This window comes from Chrysochloris asiatica, unplaced genomic scaffold (assembly GCF_000296735.1).
Source record: "Chrysochloris asiatica unplaced genomic scaffold, ChrAsi1.0 scaffold00214, whole genome shotgun sequence".
NCBI classification, from domain to species: domain Eukaryota; kingdom Metazoa; phylum Chordata; class Mammalia; order Afrosoricida; family Chrysochloridae; genus Chrysochloris; species Chrysochloris asiatica.
The window spans coordinates 3,756,630-3,778,829 of NW_006408732.1; the positions used below are offsets into that span (position 1 = coordinate 3,756,630).

The window sequence follows — 22,200 nt, forward strand, 5'->3', positions numbered from 1 at the left end:
CACGGAAGAACATAAACAGAAGTGTTTGGACATCTGCAAACCAAATCTGGACCAATACTCTAAGGGTGGTATGAGTTTTAAAAAATATATTGTTACTGGTGACAACATATAAATTCATCACTACAGTTGTAAGAGTAAATGGCACAGTATGGAATGGAAACAGCCTCAATTACTGACCAAGAAAAATTTTAAAAGGTAACCATCAGCTGGAAAATTGATGCTTATAGTTTTCTGGGATTCTCAAAGGCCAGTATTAGAACATTATCGGGAAAAAGTTCAACAATCAACAGTGCTCATTACAGTGAGATGCTCACTGAAGAGCTGAAGCCTCAATTTGGGATTAAAAGTAGAGGACTGCTATCCAAGGGCCTGTGATCTCGCATGATAATGCACTTCCACACACCTCTGCCCACATTGTTGACCCTGCAAAAACTTCATTTTGAGGTGTTAAAGCATCCTCCCTATAGTCCTGACCTTGCTCCATCAGATTTTCACCTGCTTGGTCCCCTGAAAGCAGCCCTCAGAGGACAAAGATTCACCTTTGATAAAGAAATGAAGACAGAGGTACATTCGTGGCTCCCAGCTCAGCCTAAAACATATTTTAATAAGGGAATACGAAAGCTTGCTGATGGAAGGACAAAGTGTATTGAAAAGCAAGGAGATTATGTCAAAATATATGATGTATTCATCTATTCTAAAAGCTGATTAAGATAAATTCTATGGCCAGAGTGCGGATACTTTTTTACTTACCCTCATACTTTTGATGATAATAATTGTTATTGTACATGTTCTATTTATTCTTTTAAAAATCTACCTATTCATTTGTTTTATGGTAACATTTTGTTTTTTTACTATAGTTTCAATCTTTTACAACTTTAGTCACTTTGCATATTTATTCCACAGTTTATATAATGTTTTTACTTTATTGGAAATTCTTCTGGTTTTATTCTTGCTGTTTCTTATGGTATTTCTTTTCTCACGTGTTTTGTAATTCTTAATTCTGAGCAAATTTTCAGGGAGGCTTTATCTGAGAATCCCGAGTGGCCTGGCTGAGGGTAGAGCTTTTTTTTTTTAATTTTTAAAAAGAGATTTAAGTCCAGAGATGTTACAGACTGAGGAAAATGCAAATTCAGAGTAATGTTTGCTGCTCCACCACATAATAAAAAAGCTAGAATTATTATACAGTTGAAGCAGGGACTAAAGCTACAGAATGATGATCGGCTGAAAGACATTCCGGGAAGCTGAAAGCAGGGAGATCTGAGAGGGAGTATTTATCTCCAACTGGTGGATGACGTATATGTGGAATTATGGGTTTGGCTGGAGTCATAGTAGGGCAGTGTAGGATAAGCACTGGATTGCTAATAACAAAGTCAGCAGCTCAGGCTCACTAGCCACTCCTTGGAAACCCCATACAGATTTTTTTTTGAGTTGGGACAGACTCGATGGCATTTTAAAACATCAAGATTATTTAAGGGAGTCCTGGTGTAGTGCTGTGGGTCAATGAGCAATTCATGCTCACCAACTGCTCCTCAATAACCCCATACAGGGTTTCTATGGGTCAGAACTGACTCGACAGTGCCTAACAACAACAACAATTAAAAGCATACATGCTCTTTAGTTAATTTCAGGAGGTCACACCACAACGGCAAGGCCTGTTTGTCTTGGAAACTTATTAAAATTGCTTTCTCAATCATATCTGTGCTTCGGGTTCCATTGTATAGATTTATCAATAATGATATGCATGGAGATCCTTTGTTGTTATTGTTAGGTGCCATCAAGTCGGTACTGACGCATAGCGACTCTACACACAACAGAACGAAACAGTGCCTGGTCCTGGGCTAACCTCATGATTGTTGCCATGCTTGAGCCCACTGATGGTAACACTGTGTTGATCCATCTCATTGGGGGCCTTCCTCTTTTTCTTTGACCCTCCATTTAACTAAAGATCCCTCTCCAGTAACTGGACCTCCTGACAATATGCTCGAAGTATGAGAGACGAAGTTTGGCCATCTTGGCCTCCAAGGAGCACTCTGGCTGCACTTCGTCCAACACAGATCTGTTGGTTCTTTTGGTAGCCCATGGTACTTTCAATATTCTCCTCCAACACCATCACTCAAATGCATCAACTTTTCTACAATCTTCCTTATTCACTGTCCAACTTTCGCATGCATATGAGGTTATTGAAAACACCATGGCTTGGGTCAGGCATACTTTAGTTATCAAGCTGACATCTTTGCTCTTTAAAGGTCTTGTGCAGCAGATTTGCCTAATGCAATACATTATTTGATTTCTTGGCTGCTGCTTCCATGAGTACTGATGATTGATTCAAGAAAAATGAGAGGGTAGACCTTTTATGTTTTTGTTTTTAAGTGCCATCAAGTTGGTTCCCACTCATAACAACCCTGTATAGTGTTTTCAAGGAACAGCTGGTGGGTTTGAACTCCCAGCCTTGTGTAACAACAACAGCAAGAAAGCTTGTGGTTAACAGTCCAGTGTGTATCCTACAGTGCCACGCCAGGACTCTAGATCTTCTATATAGTTTTCTATTAGTTTCTGCCAGGAACCCAAATAGTTTCACTAAGATTAGTTTTCACATATTAAGGTCTCAGTTTTGGATTTCTCAGACCATTCACACAGTGTAATTTCAACCCCATTGTTGTTGTTAGGTGTTCTTGAGTCAGTTCCTACTCTTAGCCACCTTACGTACAACAGAACGAAACACTGCCTGGTCCTCAGCCATCCTCATAATTGAATTGCTGCCATGCTTGAGCCCATTACTGCTGCCACTGTGCCAATCCATCTCATTGGGGGGTGGGGGGGTACTTTCTTTTTTTCAATGACTATCCACTTTACCAAACAACCCTAGATCTGAAAACAGCAAATAGACCTGACAGTCTAAATTCTCAAAAGACTTTCCTCTCCTCTGAACCAAGGAGAAGGCAGGCAGATTCGTCTGCCATCTCTAATCCATTTGTATAGATTTCTGTCCCTTTCACTAAAGGTATGTCTTCCAGAGTCCTGACTTTATACAGGATCTTAGTTCCAACTCCTGTCTCCTCTCTTCACGGGCATTAAGTCCCAAGCCCCTGTTTCACTGAGACACACAGAACCCTTCTTATGGAAGGTATGCCACCAGCTCACTTATGATGAGGCTTTTGGTCAGTTCCTTCTTTGTTTCTAGGACCTGAGATTCCCTTCTATTTATGGGAGGTCAGCTATGAACACCTTGTAATTTTTGCTATACTTTCCTCAGTATTTCTAGGTGATGGTGGTGGAAAAAACCCTCAAGCTATCTAAGTCTACTATCTTGCTAAAAGTGAAAGCAACAATGAAAATATAGAAGAAATGTTTTTATATAATATTTTAAAACAAAAGTATCATCAGAAAGAAGTCTAGTGTTGTTCTGAGAATGATATAAGGTGAAGTTTAAAAATCTGGCTTCAGAATTAAACTCTCATATATGAGAGAGGCTACAAATAATTCATTGAAGAATGAAATGAAAAGATAGTAGATTTTTTTCTGTGAACTTTTTGAAGCCCCCTCATATTAGTCTGGTGACTTTTAGCAAGCTAATTCCCCTTTTTTTTCTTATCTGTAAAAGGAAACTGTTCTGAAGTTTAAGGTACATGGTTTTATACATGTATGTTGTTGTTAAGTGTCACTGAGTTAGTTCTGACCCATAGCGATCCTGTATAGGGTTTCCAAGAAATAGCTGGTGAGCTTGAACTGCTGACTTTGCAGTTCAAATAGGCTTTGTAGTCCATCGCATTAACCCACAGCGCCACACCAGGACTCCTTATATTTGTATAAAATGTGTATATATGATTATCCTGTTTGTAAGGGGGTACGTGGAATATTGAAAAGTTAAGTTCACTGGAGTCCTGGTGTGGTACTGTGGGTTAATGCGCTGGACTACAAAGTCATATGAGCCACAATGTCGGTGGTTCAAGCTCACCAGCTGCTCTTAAGAAACCCTATGCGGGGTCATTGTGGGTCGGCACTGACTCGACGGCACTTAACAAGAATAAGTTTATTGGCTTTATACAGATGTTAAAATAATCCAAGACAGTGAAATGAGATGATAAAATCATGCCAAAGAAGAAAAGAGTTACCAAACTGGGGGTGGTCTTGTGTAATTTTGTAGATGATTTCTGAGGCGCTGACCCCTGGAGCTTCAGCCTGTAAGATTCTGTCAGTAATCTGCAGCATTCCACCTTCTGGAACCCACACCATTGAATTAGCCACAAGGCGAAGACGTCCATCATTCTAGAATAGGGAAAGAGTACAGAATTAGGTTTAAGCAAAAACAGAAAACATCAACCCTTAAAAATTAAGTTATTGGGTCCCTTTGTTACTACAGATCATCTAATAAGTAGGAACAACTCATAGTTCTCGAATCACGATACATGTGTATGCCTTCAAAGATGCACACATATGTGTGCATACGTATACATGTATATATATATATATGCACATCTGTGTTTATCCTGTTATTTCTCCTACTTTATAATAACCAATCATTTCTTTCACTCAGGAAGACTAAATGTCCTCATTTCTTTCTATTATTAGTCCATATACCTATTCGTCCATCCTTGCTATGTTCCTACATTAAGAAATTACATATTAAGCACTTACCGAAGGAGTCCTAGTGTGGTACTGTGGGTTAATGTGCCAGAAGGCAAAGCCATTTGAACGGCTAAGTTGGTAGTTCAAGCTCACCAGCTGCTCATTGGAAACCCTATACAGTGTCGCTAGGAGTCGGAACCAACTTGACGGCACTTCACAACAACAACCTACTGAAGGAACCCTGGTAATGCTGTAGGATAAGCACTGGACAGCTAGCCATAAGGTCAGCAGTTTCACTCCACCAATGACTCTGAAAGAGGAAGATGAGGCTATGTACTCCCCTAAAGACTTATAGCCTTGGAAAATCTATATAGGGTTCTAAGAGTCTGAGTTAACTTGATGGAACTGAGTTTGATTTTTGTGGTTTATAGGGCAGCTCTTTCACCAGAGGCCTGAGCTGTATAAGGAAAGCTGAAATAAGACTTTGGTTTACAGTCTAGTGATGAAGTCAGTCCCATAAACAATGAGGATGCATCGCAAATAATGCCCTATTAGTTGCCTGAGTAACGTGCTATGGAATAGGCAAAAATGGAGGGTTCCTCTATTGGGAAAGAAAGGCTCAAGAAGGTTTTCATTTAATTTTACCCTTAAATGAAAACAACAGGGGATTTCTAGATAAAGAAGGGGGAAAACAGGTTGCAGGCAGAGGACTAAAACTAGAAAAAAACAAAAGCATTTGATACTACATGGTATGTTTAATAAAATGTCCAAGTGTCGGGTACAGGTAGTGCTTAGTGCTCTACACTGGGAACTGGGAGGGGATGGTGGGAAAAGTGACAGTTTCTAATGAAGCTCAGAGAAAGTTGAAGCTAGGCTAAAAGTTTCCATTTATTTTGGATGCTCCCTTCAAGGAAGGGAACGGTATGACAGAATCTAGGTTTTGGAAAGATGGACTCCAGCAGCAAAAGACAGGCCTGAGATGAACCTGGAGCTGTAAAAACCATTTAACAAGTTCTTGTAATGGCTTGGGAGAGAAAAGATGAAGGCCTAGGAGAGGGTAATTGCAGTGAGAATGGAGTGTTGGAAACCGATTCCAGACACACTGCAGAGGCAGAATTGACAGGTCTCAGGAGCAGATTGAAAGTGAAGCCTTAGCAACACCAGTTTGGAGTAGCTTGTTGAAGAAATTATCTATTTAGCACTCCTGAGAAGGAAATCATTTTAATTGCTCAAGCTAATGCTGTTAAAAATCACTTCCATTTCTGATGTGCCAAGTGCATACCCTCTTCCAAAGCCTCATAATTGACATTTTCTGCAGAATGAGATTAGTGAAGCTGCCAGTGTTCTATTTGTTTTCAGTTTGTTTCCATACTTTAAAAATCAGCAGATCTGAATTTTAAAAATAGGGCATTTCAGGAAGGGCACTTTTCGAAATGATTGTTATTACTTTCAAATATGCCAGTAAATAGAACTGAGCAAACAGCACTCCCAGGAGGGGAATATTCAGAAGAGAAAATAGCCAGGATGCCTTTGCAGTCATTCAGTACTTGGGTATTTGCCCCTCCCAGGGGTAGAGTCCTGGTGTGGTCCTGTGGGTTAATGTACTAGACTGCAAGGCCAGTTTGAACTGCAAGGTCGGCGGTTGAAGCTTACCAGCTGCTCCTTGGAAACCCTATACCAAGGTCACTAGGAGTCAGAACTGACTCAATGGCACTTAACAACAAAAAGCAACCCTGGCTATATTTACCACATAAACCAAGAGACTCAGTCAAAGGGCACCTGAGAGAACAGCAAAGGTGCTTTCTAGTCTAATCAGTTCTCAGCAGCAAAATCCCAGAGCATTTTCTGTTATCTCAATTGGCATACTACATTATTTACAAAAACCTCAAAAGTGTGTCAGAAACTCTGCATATTATCTCCCAGAATTCTAGTGGGAAAGAAGGTCCTATTAATTCTTCCAGTAGTTTTATATAACATGATACACTTGGGTCAGGGTTCCTAATTACTAACCTTTATAACAGCAGAAGTCTAGTCAACTTTGATTATGGTTACAGAGATCAGTTATACACAACAACTCTGTTACTGGACTGAAGAGATAATGTGAATTTTCTCATTTCAGGCATTAAGCACTGTAACATGAATGTACTGTGTCTCCATCTTGAATATTCTTTATCAGTAAAATTCTCTGTAATTCCTGTTTGAAAGGAACTTTTTAGGAGACAGTACTCCTTTGTCACTCAAACCTTCAGGGACCAGCAGCACCTGAACAAGATCCTCAGGTGATGTGGAGGCAAGCTAAAGTGGGAGAAGCTTGGAACCAAGGTAGGAATCATGATAGTTCTTGAGTGGCAATCCTGAAACAGGTGGGGGTTTTTAGACTATGTTTACAACAACATATGTACAAATGCTTGGTTTCTTGATTGGGAGTTTCTGAGTTGTGCAAACAAGTTAACAAGCTAGTTAAGAACTGAAAGGTTTGAGTCAACCCAAAGACATTTCAAAAGAAACACCTGACAATCTACTTCTGAAAAATCAGCCATTGAAAACTTTATGGAGCACAGATTTACACACATGAAGTTGCCATGAGTCAGAACAGACTCAATGACAACTGGTGATGATGGTGACAGCTTAATTATTTCTTTGCAGTATTTATGAAGAAACAAAAAACAATTGCTATCTAAGGAGTCCTGGTGTGGCGCTGTGGGTTAATGCACTGGGCTGCAAACTCAGTTTGAACCGCAAGGTCGGCGGTTCAAACTCACCAATTGCTCCTTGGAAACCCTATATAGAGCTGCTATGGGTGAGAAACGACTTGATGGCACTCAACAACAACAACAATCTAAGGAAAAAGGGCTCCTGCTGGCGTAGTGGGTTATGGGTCGGACTGCTAACCACAGGTAAGCAGGTGAAATCCACCAACTGTTCTTTGGGAGAAAGATGAGACTTTCTGCTCCTATAAAGATTTACCATCTCAGAAATGCTATGCAGGGTCTCTGGGAGTCAGGACTGACTCAGTGACACACAACAACAACATCCAAGGAAAACAAGTACAATTACTTCCACTCATGATGATGAGGATGGGTTTTCTACAAGGATTTGGTCTAGGGAAGATTCAAGAATAGATGAGTAGAAGACTATAAACTATCTTTTCTACATTTTTTTCTACATTTCAACCTTTTTTTTTTTCTTTTCCCACACCCTCTACTTTACCAAACATAACATTCATTTCTAACAGTCTTGTCGTTAAGTGCCATCAAGTCTGTTCTGACTCATAGCGACCCTGTATAGGGTTCCCAATACTCACCTTGACTGGTGAGTTCGAACTACCAACCTTGAGGTCTGTAGTCCAGTGCTTATCCTACAGCTCCACACTAACAGTGTTGTTGGGAGGTGCTGCCGAGTCGCATCCGACCCATAGCGACCCTGCATAACGGTTTCCGAAGAGCAACTGGTGAGCTAGAACCACTGACCTTGCGGTTCAAACCAACTTTGCAGTCTAGTGCATTAACCCACAGTGCCACACCAGGACTCCACACTAGCAATACACAGCATAAAAAAATGTTCAAAAAGTCAAACACATTTTAAGCTAATTTTCCCAAGGATCTAACACTTTAGAATTTCCTTATCTTCCTGTAATCTGTTTTTGCAGAGGGAGGAAACTGCGCAATACTACTTATATTCCTAATAAGCTCAGGAATTTAGCCATAATAACTGCTGAACAATCTCCTGCTCTGCGATGTTTTATTTATTCTCTTGAGTCCCACATTAGCAGTCAATGAAATCCCAACAAATGAAACTGGAAGCACAATGAAAACAGTGTTTTAAATTGAATGGCTCTGCTAATTCACTTTAGAAAAGATGTTGTTAGTTGCTGTCTAAAGGGCTCATGGTGACTGTATCTATATCAGAATGAAACCCTGTCCAGTCCTGTGCCAGCCTCACTAACTCTGGTATGTTTGAGCTCACTGTTGCAGACACCGTGTCACCATATTTTCCTTCTTTTCCCACACCCTCTACTTTACCAAACATAATGTTCTTTTCTAGAAGTCTGTTGTTATTAAGTGCCATCGAGTCAGTTCTGACTCATAGCAACCCTATATCATGATGGTTCCCAAGAATGGATTGGTGAGTTTGAACCACCAACCTTGAGTTTTGCAGTCCAGTGCTTATCCTACAGCTCCCCACTAGCAATATATGGCATAAAAAAACATTGGTAGTAAAGTGTGTTAAAGTAAAATTATTCAAGTTGTAAGCCAGAATGAAGGACCCAACCCCCAAATGACTGGATGGAAAAATCCCACAAACAAAATGGAAAGTTCCCCCATAAATTAATAGATTGGCCATAATTTTTTTTTTTTTTTTTTAGCTCAAATGATGGTGATTCTCCCTTTTTATAGTTGAATATAACAGCAACCCTAACATTTTAAATTTTTCTGCAAAACAAAACCCCTGATTTTCAATGACTCATTTATGCCATAGCTTAAAAATTTTAATTCTGTAGGATATTGTGGATTTTAAGAAAGAATCATGAAAGGGGTGGGGTGGAGAGCAGAACACTGGCAGCAGATATAAGGATGTATTTACCAAGATGAAAATAATTAGACTGTTCTTGTGTTTGTCAGCGCCCATGGGGATAACAGGAGCCTCAGAAGCTTGCCCCTTTGGGACAAGAATAACATAGAAGCTTCTCTTAATAGAGATTTAAAATGCTTCTCATAATATACACACACACACACATATATATATATATACATACACACATATATATGTATACACACACACACATATATATAGTTGGTAGTGGTTGTGTGTCACTGAATCCGTTTTGACTCACAGTGACCCTGTATAGGGTTTCCGAGGTTGTAAATCTTTACAGGAGCAGAAAGCCTCATTTTTCTCCCACAGTAGATTCAAACTGCTGGCCTTTCAGTTAGCAGCCAGCCAAGTTTGTAATGCACTAAACTACCAGGGATATTTATACATATGCTGTTTTTATTAAGTATCATTGAGTTGGTTCCAACTTATAGCAATCCTGTGTAGGGTTTTTGAGGAGTACCTGGTGAGTTTGAAAAACCAACCACCACACCAGGACACTCTCACTCTCTCTCTCACTCACTCACTCTCTCTCTCTCTCTCTCTCTCTCTCTCTCTCTCTATATATATATATATATATATATATATATATATATGATTTAGATATAGGTGTATAAAATCAACAAGAAAGAACTTTCTGAGTGTATACTCTGAGCAATGTTCTTTAACTACTGTCACTAAGTCCATTTTGACTCATAGTGACCCTAATGGCAGAGTAGAACTGCTCTTTAGGGTATCCGAGACTATAAATCTTTATGGGAGAGACAGCCTCATCTTTCTTCCATGGAGCAACCTGAGGTTAGCAGTCCAATGCTTAACTCACTGTGTCACCAGAGCTTCTTACAAGATGTAAAACTGAACCAGCAAAGCTAGCCAAAGAATCATGATATATGACAAAACTTATTTATGTATGACAGACAGATTTTTATTCAGAAAAACAAACATTTTCTTGTGCTGTTAATACCTATAATTCTCAAAAACATCATTATCATCAAACTAAATGTGTCCCTACAAGACAACCAGTGGAAAGTTAGACTTCAATGAAATTGAGGCAATCATAACAGGTCTTTTAGCTTAACTGAGATCAAACATCCAAAGAGGACTCTCAACGATAGAACTTTATATCCAGTTCATAGCATGACACTTGGGGAATTTTCACATTAAAGCATGGCTCGGTGGCAGAAAGCAACTGCTCAAACAAATAAGGTCAGAACGATCATCAGATTTATTGTCAAAATGGGAAAAAAAGGCATGATTTCCAATAGCTCCTTAATTCATGAAAAAGAGCCCCTAAGTCCAGCAGTAGAGAGAAGCCCACCAAGAGGAAAGGATTTTCCCTGCCCACATTACAGGCCTTATTAGATGCTGAATTGCTTTAGAATCATCTCTCTAGCATACTAGCTTTTGGTAATCTACCCAATTAATGAAAGTCTGTTCAACAAAGCATTCTTTATTACTTTTTAATCTTTTTTATTTCTTTTGCCTCCTCTCCCCAACAGAACATGTTTCAACATTAGTCCTGGTTTTATTTTCTCCATAGCTGCTTAATATAAACCTGGAGGGTGGCATTCAACTTTTTCACTGTCATACTAAGTATAAAAACATAAGTTCAGGGAAAAGTAGATGCTATCCAGAACATTAAAAGCAAGGGTATAACAGATCCTCCACTCAGACGCAGAGTCCCAATGTGGCACTGTGAGATAAGCACTGGAATGCTCCTCAAAGTTGATGGTTCATATCCACCAGCAGTTTCTGAAAAACACTGTACAGGGTCGCTAAGAGCCAGAACCCACTGGCTGGCACTTAACAACAGCAGCATCAACAATAACCACCGTACCAGTCAGTCCTGGGTGGACCACCTCAGAGTCAGCAGTGATGTCCCTAGAAAAATCTCTGCTGATACAAGAAAGCTCCCTGAAGACGAGAACAGGGGCACCAGCCTCACTCAGCCTACTCAATCCACCCAAAGAAAAATCTACTGAACTCTTAACCACGTGTTCATCTCCGAAGAATAGGACTGACAGAATTCCTGCTCTCACAAAGCTTTCTTTTCCTATTCCTTCCTCCCATCATTGCTTCCTACCTCTTTACTTATCTATCATGTCAGGTTGAACAATATCAGGATTAACTCTTCCATTCATTACGAATTAGACTGAAACCCCATGGCCATTCTATTTAAGCTACTGGTTACCATAAGCCAGTAATCAACCTCACTCCAACTTTACACCACAGACCATCTCAGCCATTAAGAAATGGCTATTAGAAAAAAAATCAATCATGCCTGACTATACGCCCACTGGAAGCTATGACAACTGAGGCAAGTGTGTCTTCTTGGGCTCCAGTAGATTTAGGATTACAACAAGCTGTGGTGAGTTTACAGGGAAGATTCCAGAAGGGTTGGGGCCCAGAATGTGTAGAAAGGACATTGAGCCAATTACTAAATCACTCTACGTCCATTCTGTCAATTAAGAGGGTGAACATATATAAGACCAAAACACTGAAAAATATGGGCTAGAATAAAAAGACGCCTATGATTAAGTGTCTAAGGAGCTACATATGCTTCATTTCAAATATAGCTCTGCACAAAATACCTTTACAAAAATCAACATTTAAAAATACCTCTGTACTTCAGTTTCCTCTTTTGGATAAGTAGGGATAACAGTAGTACAAAAATCGCAGAGCTACTGTGACATTCAAGTGGGATGTATCACATCAACCACTGTTGTTGTTAAGTGCCATCAAGTTGGTTCCGACACATAACGAACTATATAGCATATCAGAGGAGCTGCTGGTAAGTCAAACGGACTTTGTGGTCCAGTGCTTATCCTACAGCTCTGTACCAAGACTCCACATTGTTGTTGCTGTTGTTAAGTTCTGACTCACAGCGACCCTGTACAGGACTTCCAAGAAGCGACTGGTGAGCTTCAACTGCCAATCATGTGATGCAAACCGACCTTGCAGTCCAGCACATGAACCCACAGCTGTAGCTACTTTCAAGTTTTGTTTGCATCATTATTGTAAATATTATGTATTGTATGTTATACATAAATGTGTAAATATCTATCTATTGTAAATATTATGTATTGTATGTTATACATAAATGTGTAAATATCTATCTATTGTAAATATTATTTTCCAATTAACTCTTTGCATGTGTACAACTTATTGGCAACACTGAAAATAACTGATCATACAACCCTACTCTTAGTGCAATTTTTCCATCACTGTTAAACTCCTCTTTTCTCCTCCTTCTCAACCATGGGAACCAATAACATACTTTAGTCTCTATACATTTGCTTTTTCTTGTTTTTTTATATAGCTAAAGTCATATGATATTTGTCCTTTTGTGAATGGCACATGTTACTCAGCATAATGTCTTTACTAACACTCATCTGTCACTTTGTTGTGCTTTAATGGCTTGCATGTTGCTGCAGTTTTGGAAGCTATGCCACCGATATTTTAAATACTATCAGAATTACCCATGGTGGATGAGTTTCAGCAGAGATTCCAGACTAAGACAGACTAGGAAAAAGGACTACTTTAGAGTACTTAGTCACTGAAAATCTTATGAATAGCAGTGGAACACTGTCAGATAGCATCACAATACTGACTACTGAAACATGATAAAGAGTACCAGAATACGGTTCGATATCGTGCCAGAAGTTGAGCCCCTCAGGTTGGAAGGTACTCAAAATATGACTGGGAAAGAGCTGCCTCCTCAAAGTAGAGTTGACCGTGATGATATGAAAGGAAAGCCTTCAGGACTTTCATTTGCTGATGGGACACAACTCGAAATCTATTAATACTCAGAACTTGGAATGTACAAAATATGAATCTAATACAATTGGAAATTATAAAAAAATGGAATGCATACATATCAATTCCTCATCTTTTTCTTGCAGAGCAGTTGGTAGGCTCAAACCACTGGCCTTATGGTTTATAGTCCAGTGCTTATCCTACAGAGCCACAGTGCTCCCTAGCCATAATTTGTTGTTAAGTACTGTCAAGTTGGTTCCGACTCATAATCTGGGAAGTGAAATGGCATCTCCTTTTGGTTTTGATATTCATTTCTCTGATGACTAATGATGCTGAGCATTTCCATGTGTTTAGTGGCTATTTGAATGTTCCTTTAGTGAAAACCTATTCAAGTCTTTTGTTCATTTTATGATTGGGTTATTTGTGTTTTTTGTTAAATTTTAACAGTTTTATACATCTGTTAAGTTGTCATGTGCCATCGAGTCAGTCCTGACTCATAGTGACCCTGTATAGGGCTTCTGTGGAGGAGGTGGTGAGTATGAACCACTAATCTTGCAGTTAGCAGTCCAATACTTATCCAAGAGTGCTACTTGAGGACTCCCTTTTGCATACATATTTATATACATATATGTGTATGTGTTATTAGATTCTTGTCAGTTTTCAAAGATATTCTCTCACTTGGTAGTTGCAATCTTACTTTATTTTTGGTGAAGTCTTTTGCTGAACAAAAGTTTTTAAATTTTATGAGGTCCCATTTATTTATGTTGCTGGTTGTGCTTTTGTTATTATATTAGTAACTCATTGTTAAATGTTAGACCTGACAGTGTTTCTTTGCTTGTTTTTAAAATAATTTTATGGTTTCAGTTGGCACACTGGGGACCTTAATACACTCTGAATTTATTTTTTTATATGGCAAAGATCCTGTTGTATTTTTCTGTATGTGGAAATACAGTTTTCCCAGCACCATTTTTTGAAGAGACTCTTCTTTAAAGTATTATATTTATTATTACCTCACCCTGATGGATGCTAAGGCTTTGATCACTGACTTCTTAATTCTGATTTGTAGGCTGAGAAGCCAATTACAGTTACCTAAGAAACAGAAGGAGTCCTCCTGGTATGGTTCTGCAGGTTAATGTGCTGGAATGAAAAGTCAGTTTCAATCCCAGATTGGCAGTTCAAGCTTACCAGCTCCTCCTCAGAAACCCTATAAAAGGGACTATGAGTTGGAACTGACTTGATGGCACTTAACAACAACAACAAATAACAAAAGACAGAAAGGTACAGCACTACAGAGGGCAGAGAGATAGGACAGGGGAGAAGGGACAACATGAACTTTGGGAACCATGGTAAATACCTACATGAAACAATGATAAGAATATAAGTTGCCATTAAGTTGATTCTAACTCATGATGACCCCATGTGTTGCAATGTAAAGCTGTGTCCCATAGAATTTTCACATCTGTGACCTTTCAGAAGCAGGTCACATATGAATCACAAGTTTTAAGAACCATAAGAATCCCTAAGTGCTGTGTCTTATTGGTGAATTAAATTTTCTATTTTTGGGTTTTGTTGATATCATTGTCTTAATAGTCAAAGCAGCTAAAATCCTAGAAATGCCCTTCAATCTTTGGCAATTCCATACAAAGTGTGTAATATACTGAACTGAGGTCCAAACTTGGAGATTATAACCATGAAAGGAAAGCCTGCTGCTAGTGTACTGAGATCCTGTAACCAAGAAGAGAGAAAAGAAAACTTGCTGAGTCTGTCTAGACTTCTCTTCAGAACTAAACCTCATCTCCCAGGGCGATTGCAAGATGGTGATAATTAGGATTAGCCAGAAGGTGGCTATCTGCCAAATTTATCTCATAATCAGCCTTCAATTACTCCATCTCAAGCCACCATCACTGTTCTCAGCACCTGAAAATAATGAGACAAGAAACTGAGAAACTAGCTAGCAGGCTACACTATATTCAGTTGTTCATCTTCGGATGATCAATGCTAAATTTTGAGTGATCGTTGATATGAAAGTTGACAACTGAATTCCAAGCTATTCTCAGTGACTCAATCTCTCTCATTAATCATTAGTGACACCTTAGTATGCAATGCTATTTGGAATGAAAATTTCAAATAAATTGTTAGTTTCCCAATTTACCACCATGAGAGTCATTCTGGCTACAACTTCTTAATGAGATATCATCAAGTAGTAAATGGTTTTGAAAGTGCTTCTCAAATAGATTTTTAATATGGCTCAATCCAGTATTTCCCAAAGTGTGGTACCCATCCAATGGGTGGTATCCAAGAACATTTTATGTAGTGCAAGGATTAACTTAAAAGAAAATAGTTACATACTAATGTTAATATTCATGATTTCAGAGGTAGTATTTATTATGATGGAGCCAACCACAAGGTTGGTGGTTCAAACTCACCAACCTCCTTGGAAATTCTATACAGCGTAGTTATAAGTTGGAACCAACTCAATGGTACTTACCAACAACAACATTTATTATGATAAGGCCACGATAAAAAGATGATTTTAAGGAAAACATAAAGTAAATAATAATAAAAGTGCACATGGAAGTAGCAGTGGTGCTGGTCACTATGTGCTGTGGAGTCGGTTCCAACTCATAACAACCCTGTATGGGGTTTCCGTGGCTGTAAATCTTTACGGGAGCAGAAAGTCTCATCTTGCTCCCATGGAGTGTCTGATAGATTTGAACTGCTGACCTTTCAGTTAGCAACCCAGCTCATAAGCCACTATGCTTCCAGAGCTCCTTAGAGGTGCACATGGTGGTTATGTGCCATGGAGTCAGTTCTGACTCATAGCAACCCTGTACAGGGTTTCTGAGGCTGTAAATCTTTACGGGAACAGAAAGATATGGCAAAAACATATGAAGGTGGCATATGAAAGAATCAGGCTGGGTAACACTGCTCTTTATTGGTTCTTACAACCTTGGCCAATGACTCCTAGTAATTACTAAAAGAGAACGTCATCATCCGACTTCAGTTTGCCTAACAGAATGGCTGAATGCATCCTTTTAGGTTCTTTTAGAATACCCAACTGTGAGTTTTACATTTTACAAGCTGTTCAGAAGGGACAGCAGCACAGAGATGCCCTTGATTCTTATGGTCATGTTCAGACAGGAGATAAAGATTGATAGATAATGATGCAGTAACTAACTCCACAAAAAAAAAATTAGTTTCCCATTTTGTAGAGAACATGGGAAAGGTCTTTCAGATCACTGTGAGAATGACAAATATGCTCCATAAATCCTTGACTTTCCTAAGGAACTACATAAAAAGTGTTGAATAATGCTTGAATACATGAATTGTTGTTAACTGCCATTGAGTTGGCTGGGCCCCCAACTCAGGGCGACCCCATGTGTCACAGACTAAAATTGCTCTGTAGGATTTTCTTAGCTATCCTCTTTACAGAAGCAGATCACGAAATCTTTCTTCTGTTTAGCCACTGGGTGGATCAGAATCACCAACATTTTGATGAGCAGTTGATCACAAACTGCTTGCACGACCCAGACTCCAGAATAAACAAATTAACTATTCATATCTTAAAAAGTCTTAGTAGTATAGTGGGTTATGAGTTGAGCTTCAAACCACAAGGTCAGCAATTCAAATCTGCCAGCAGCTCCACAGGAGAAAGATGAGGCTTTCTGCTCCTGTAAACATTTACAGCCTCAGAAATCCTCTACAGGGTCACTATGTGTTAGAACCTACTCGACAGCACATTACCACCGCCACTACCATTCATATCTTAACTTTATTAGTATAGCAAAATAAGTATCAGCACAAAACTTACCCAGTATATGCAAAAAAACAGTTGTAGGAATGACACCCACCTTGGGCACAGTTTTCACGTGGAATAGTATATTTTGGAAGGAGTGCCCATCGTTGACCTGCAAGATTGCAACATCAGATGTGCTATCTGAACCATCATGAGCATAGTGGAGAAGACCCCTGGAGAGCTCATCCAGTCGGAATTGATAGATAGGAACTGCAGGAGCCTGAAGCATTTGGAGCAATTGGCCATGACGTGGAGGATCGAGCACTTCAACTACCACATCCTGTGGATTGTCATCATCTCGTATGTCCAGCAGCTGAGTGGTGATGCTTCTACTCTCTCCTCTGCTAATTTGGAGGATATCATTTCTCAGTACATAGGGAGCCTGTGGGGTTGCAGGGAAGGAGAGAAAGAGGTGTCATTTCAGGGAAGTCAATTCGATGGACTAGATCCCAGTTGTGTGTAACATGACTGATATTTCTATGCTTTCTAAGGAACTCTAGATGGTGCTGCAAAATGCCAAACAGTTTCATCAAAAAAAGTGTGTGTTAGAGGCATGGTCAGTTATGGGTATCACAGCAATAGTGATGATGTCACACTTCAAGGTTCTAGGAGTTGCTTAAGCCATTCCAAACCATAGTTTAGATGAGATGCCATTGACCAGAGTTGCTTACATGTAAATCTATCATTTCTTTTGCTTTCTTGCTTCATACTATAGTCCTTACAAACAAAAACAAAACAAAACACAAAACTAAGGTGTGTTGAAACTTAGGTCAGTTGAATATAATGGAACCTGATCAGTTGTCTACATCCAAAACAGACTCCTAAGAGGTATGAAATTTCTGGACTTGTGCTTGGAAATGGAATATTTCACTCCAGACCACACTGCAGCATGCTGACTCAGAGGAAGATAGTTCTACATTCTGAATCCATGCTATTTCTAGTCCCTCCCAGTAGTTTTCCTCAAGCTCTCTAATCCAAACCTTGATAGGGCCTAACCCAAACTCAGGTTGTAAACCCTGACAAGATTGCAGTCTGAGTGAGCAAGGCAACCACCTACTTAATCCATGGTGCACTCTTAATATAGCAAAATGTAATATGCTTTCCAAAGGACTGTCAGATTTCCTCCTGCCAATTTAAATAAGCAGATAAAATGTTCTTTCACAAAGATAAAAGTTAATGAGCCACAACAGAAAAAAAAAAAAAAAAAAATCAAGGCCAGAAGCCAAAGAAAACATTATCATTTTTTTATATCACTTTAAGTTGAACCTTCCAGAACTTTTCTCAGCATATCCCTTTCTTTAGTGCAAATGACTTGCTTTAAAAATTATCCAAGTACTCTTCTGCCCTCCTGGAAATTATACTATCTATTTAAGTAATGTCTAACTAACGTATCATTATAATAATCACATATTGAGAAGCTAGGTGATAGCTACTCCTCAGGATTCCTAAGTGAAAATTCTAACGCTGTGATTCTATATGAAAGGCCTCTCAAATTCTGAAAGAGAGGGAAAGGGTTAAGGGGATATAAAAAATTCATACATGGAAAAGACTGAAGTAACTCACATGACAAAATCCCAGGGAGGTTCAAGACAGCATTGAAATGTTGCAGAAAGTTTTAGGAATTAAACTAAATTACAATTTGTTTCTACTATTCCATCTTTTAAAACATAAAAGATAGATTCCCATCAAATCAAGTAAACATACACTGTTACTCTCTTGATTTGTGGACAACAAAAAAGAAAACTCAAAGAAACATAGGAACTCACCTTCTCAGATTAGGAAGTTACTTGCCAATATCTATCCTCGGTCTTTTCTTTACCAAATGGAAGTAAATGAATAAGCTCAAATAAAGAAGACAAAACTTCTGAGGTTGAGTTTTGAGAAACATCTAAGTCAGTAAATCCTGAGACTTATTTTGGACTGTATTTACAGTGGTCATATGTTTTAGCTTTGAATTAAGACATATTTCATACTCTTAGCCAAACCTTGAAATCAAACTAGAATCAATTTCTAATAATTCTTCAACTTTCAAGCACCACTTCAGTGAGCAGTGACATAAAAAATTTATTAAGTTTGCATTTTGTTAATACCACTTGATGGCCATTTACCAGTTCAAGTTGAAATTATCCATGGTCTATTAAGACTTGCCATTTTTGAACCAAAGATCTATTGTCCTTCCATGAACCATGACTAAGAACATTTCTGAGACCAAATATTTAGGTAGTCTTTGTTTCCCAGGATGATGTCCCATTTTCTTGTTGTCCACATCTTACAGACATTAAAAGATAACAAAACTATCTTTTTTGAAAAGTAATGGGATTTTTTGAAATCCCCTTGTATTTATCTTACTCTCTTTGCACACTTTAACTGTTTAATCTCACAAACCCAGTTACTCAGAGTGTCTACCATTATAGGTGTTTTGGACATACAAATACAACTTGACCAAAGAGTGGTGGAGACAGAAGGGTTATCACACTAATAGTAATAGTGTTATAGTAGCTACCATGGTTTCCTCAACTGTTTGTCTGATGACCATATTGTTGTTGTTGTTGTTGTGTGCGTGGAGTCAGTTCCTACTCATAGTGACCCTGTACAGGGTTTCCGAAGCTATAAATCTTTACGGGAGCAGAAAGCCTCATCTTTCTCCCATGGAACAGCTGGTAGTTTCGAACTGCTGACCTTCCGGTTCACAGCCTGATTTGTAACCACTACGCTACCGGAGCTCCTTGGCTGATGACATAGTGGCAACTTATTCAGGTATATCCTTAACAAGATCATCTAAATACAGGTAGTCAGCCCCTGTTGTCTTTAAGAATGTATACATAAATTGAAACAGATACACACAATTCTTGTACAGACTTACTGCAAGGAAAAGTTCAGTGATTTAAAAGCTGCATGTGCCACAAGTAAAAGTGACTGTGATGAAGACTTTGTTGTGAGTAGGGGTTGGGGTTCAATTGATTCAAAGTGAGATCAAATTTACATAACTTTAAAGGGCAAATAGGAGTTGTCCATGAGTCCTGTCCTCCACATTGAGTTAAATGTGATTCAGCTACATGGTGGATTCTCTAAATATACTAGTTGTAATTCCATATCCCAAGAAGAGAAATATTTAGATAAAACAGATTCATTTATCAGAGTTAAAAAAAAAAAAACAAAAAACAGTCCTGACAGCAATAACAGCTTCAAATTATGTTAAAGGGCTAGTATCAGACTTAATACAGTAAGGTCAGACAACATAGTGTAATGGCGAAGAACACAGACTCTACACCCATATCAGCTGGCTCTAATCTTGACTCTCTATTTATTAACCATTGTTGTTATTGTTGTTAAGTGCTGTCCAGTCAGTTTAGACTCACAGTGACTCTGTATAGGGTTTCCAAGGAGCAGCTGGTGGGTTTAAACAGCCGACCTTACAATTAGCAGTTCAGTGCTTGCCCTACAGCGCCACACCAGGAGTCCATAGACAAACTATATAACCGCTCAGTGATTTGGTTTCCTCATCTGTACACTGTGGATAATACTGATACCTATCTCATAGGGTTGGCATGAAGGTTAAATAAGTTACTTATATGAAACACTTAAGAGAATACTATTGTATTAGTAATTATTTTTGTTCTTAGTACTATCCAAAGTACTGAAAATTACTCCAGGGCTTTTCGGAAGGACAACGAACCACCATTAATTTAGCTCAATCATTTCTGTTATAACTGCAAGAACCTTGAATTGTTTTTGAGACTTGGTTATGTATGTTGTTGTTGTGTTAAGTGCCTTTGAGTTGGTTCTGACCCAGAGCGACCTTGTATAGGGTTTCTGAGGAGCAGCTGGTGAGCTTGAACCACCAACCTTGCAGTTCAAATGGCTTAGCAGTCTGGAGCATTAACATACAGCACCACACCAGGATGTGAAATTATTAATTGTTTGGCATTTTTATTACCTGTGTTGAAAATGCTTGTATGTTGATCAGCTGTGGCTCAGAGAAGAACTGCTGGTCACTAATTTTCAGAGAAAAGTAACCTTTCCTAAAAGAAGTCCCCAAGAAAGGAATGAGAAAATAGAATCATTAAATCAGTCTTTAGAAACAACAAGAAGAAAATATGAAGGAGCTTCAAAAAGTTCATAGAAAAATGGATTTAAAAGATAATGGAATTTTTCCATGAATTTTTTGAAACCCCTTGTATTTTCAGGCATGTAAGAATTTGGATCGAAACACTGCATTAACATAATATTCATACTATAAATAAAAATCACCAGCTAAAGATAAGCATGTTATGATGCAGTTACAAATGCTGTGTAATCTTAGATCTCTTTTCAACATAATTACATAACATTTTGGTTTCCTAGTTTTCTAAACTTGATTAAATAAAAGGTTGAAAAACCAGTTGTTTGGCCAAAACAGATTAGTACTATCTTTTGGGCTACTGGCTAAATTGCAGAAAAGAAAGGAACTTTTCGGAGTCTCACCAACTCAATAATCCCTGCTTCCCTGCCAATCCCTTTCCAATTCCTGCCTGATTCATGTGAGTGGGCTCCCAATAACAATGTCTACAATGTCTACATTACATGTAGTCCTATCCACCTACCCCACATACACTCCTAGTGTGGATAGGACTGGGGAAGAACAGTTGATTCTGTTCCCTGGGAAATCTGGAATTGGCTGAAGAGCAAACAGTCTTTCCATTTAATGGCACAGAAAATTAGTTTACAATATGGATGAGACTGTGGAGCAAGACAAGTCTTCAAAGCAAGATAAAGAAGCCTAGGAGCAAAGGGACACCAAAGAGAAAAGGAAGAAGTGACTTCCTGACTCCTTCCCATTCCCATTCTAGCTTACAGGTTTGTCCTGTAGCCAATTGCCCTTGTTGTCTTTGATATCTAAACCAGGCTTTCAATGTTACAACAAGACTTACTATTTTGCCTAATCTAGTTCAAATTGGCTTCCATTACATGTGAACAGCAGGTCTTATTAACAGAGAGAACTAAATGAAGCTTACACTTTATTATGGTGCATACTTCCTTTGAAAGCATGTTGTTATAACAGCTTCAAAGACAGAGAGAAGGGATAGTAGGATGGAAGGTATTTGCCCATCTTTAAAGTAAAACCAAGTACAGCTGGTAAGACTTGTGGTTAAAGTATTATGGGAGTTTGTGAATTCTGGACTCCCTTAAAGGGAATTGTTTTATAGGATCTTTAAAAGATATTCTTAGAAATAGCCACATGAAAGAATGTGGATGAATCTCAAAAGCATTACACTAAAAGTAAGAGACAAGAGATGATATATGATTCCATTTACATGTCATTCTGGAAAAGGCAAAAGTATAGGGAGTGATTAACTCTCCAGTCTAGGAGTGGAGGTCTCTAGGACCATCAATGGAGAAGAGCTGAGAGTGGGACCCTACCCAGAGAAGCAGCGATGCCTGAGATAGAGGCAGAGACGATGATGGAGTGATCTAGAGAGGGAGAGCGACTGTGTGCTGAAGACTGGGGG

The 22,200-nt window shown here is 38.8% G+C and overlaps 1 protein-coding gene across 1 annotated transcript in view; it reads right to left on the reverse strand.

Moving 5' to 3' along the window:
- Positions 1-22,200, reverse strand: part of FRAS1 (Fraser syndrome 1) — a 797,189-nt gene that overhangs the window by 270,402 nt on the left and 504,587 nt on the right. Inside the window, exons 28-30 of the mRNA XM_006872899.1 lie at positions 20,649-20,733; positions 16,767-17,093; positions 4,113-4,266 (exon numbers count right to left, since the gene is read on the reverse strand). Of these exons, the coding sequence (XP_006872961.1) occupies positions 4,113-4,266; positions 16,767-17,093; positions 20,649-20,733 (566 nt within the window). The remainder of the gene's footprint in view (positions 1-4,112; positions 4,267-16,766; positions 17,094-20,648; positions 20,734-22,200) is intronic.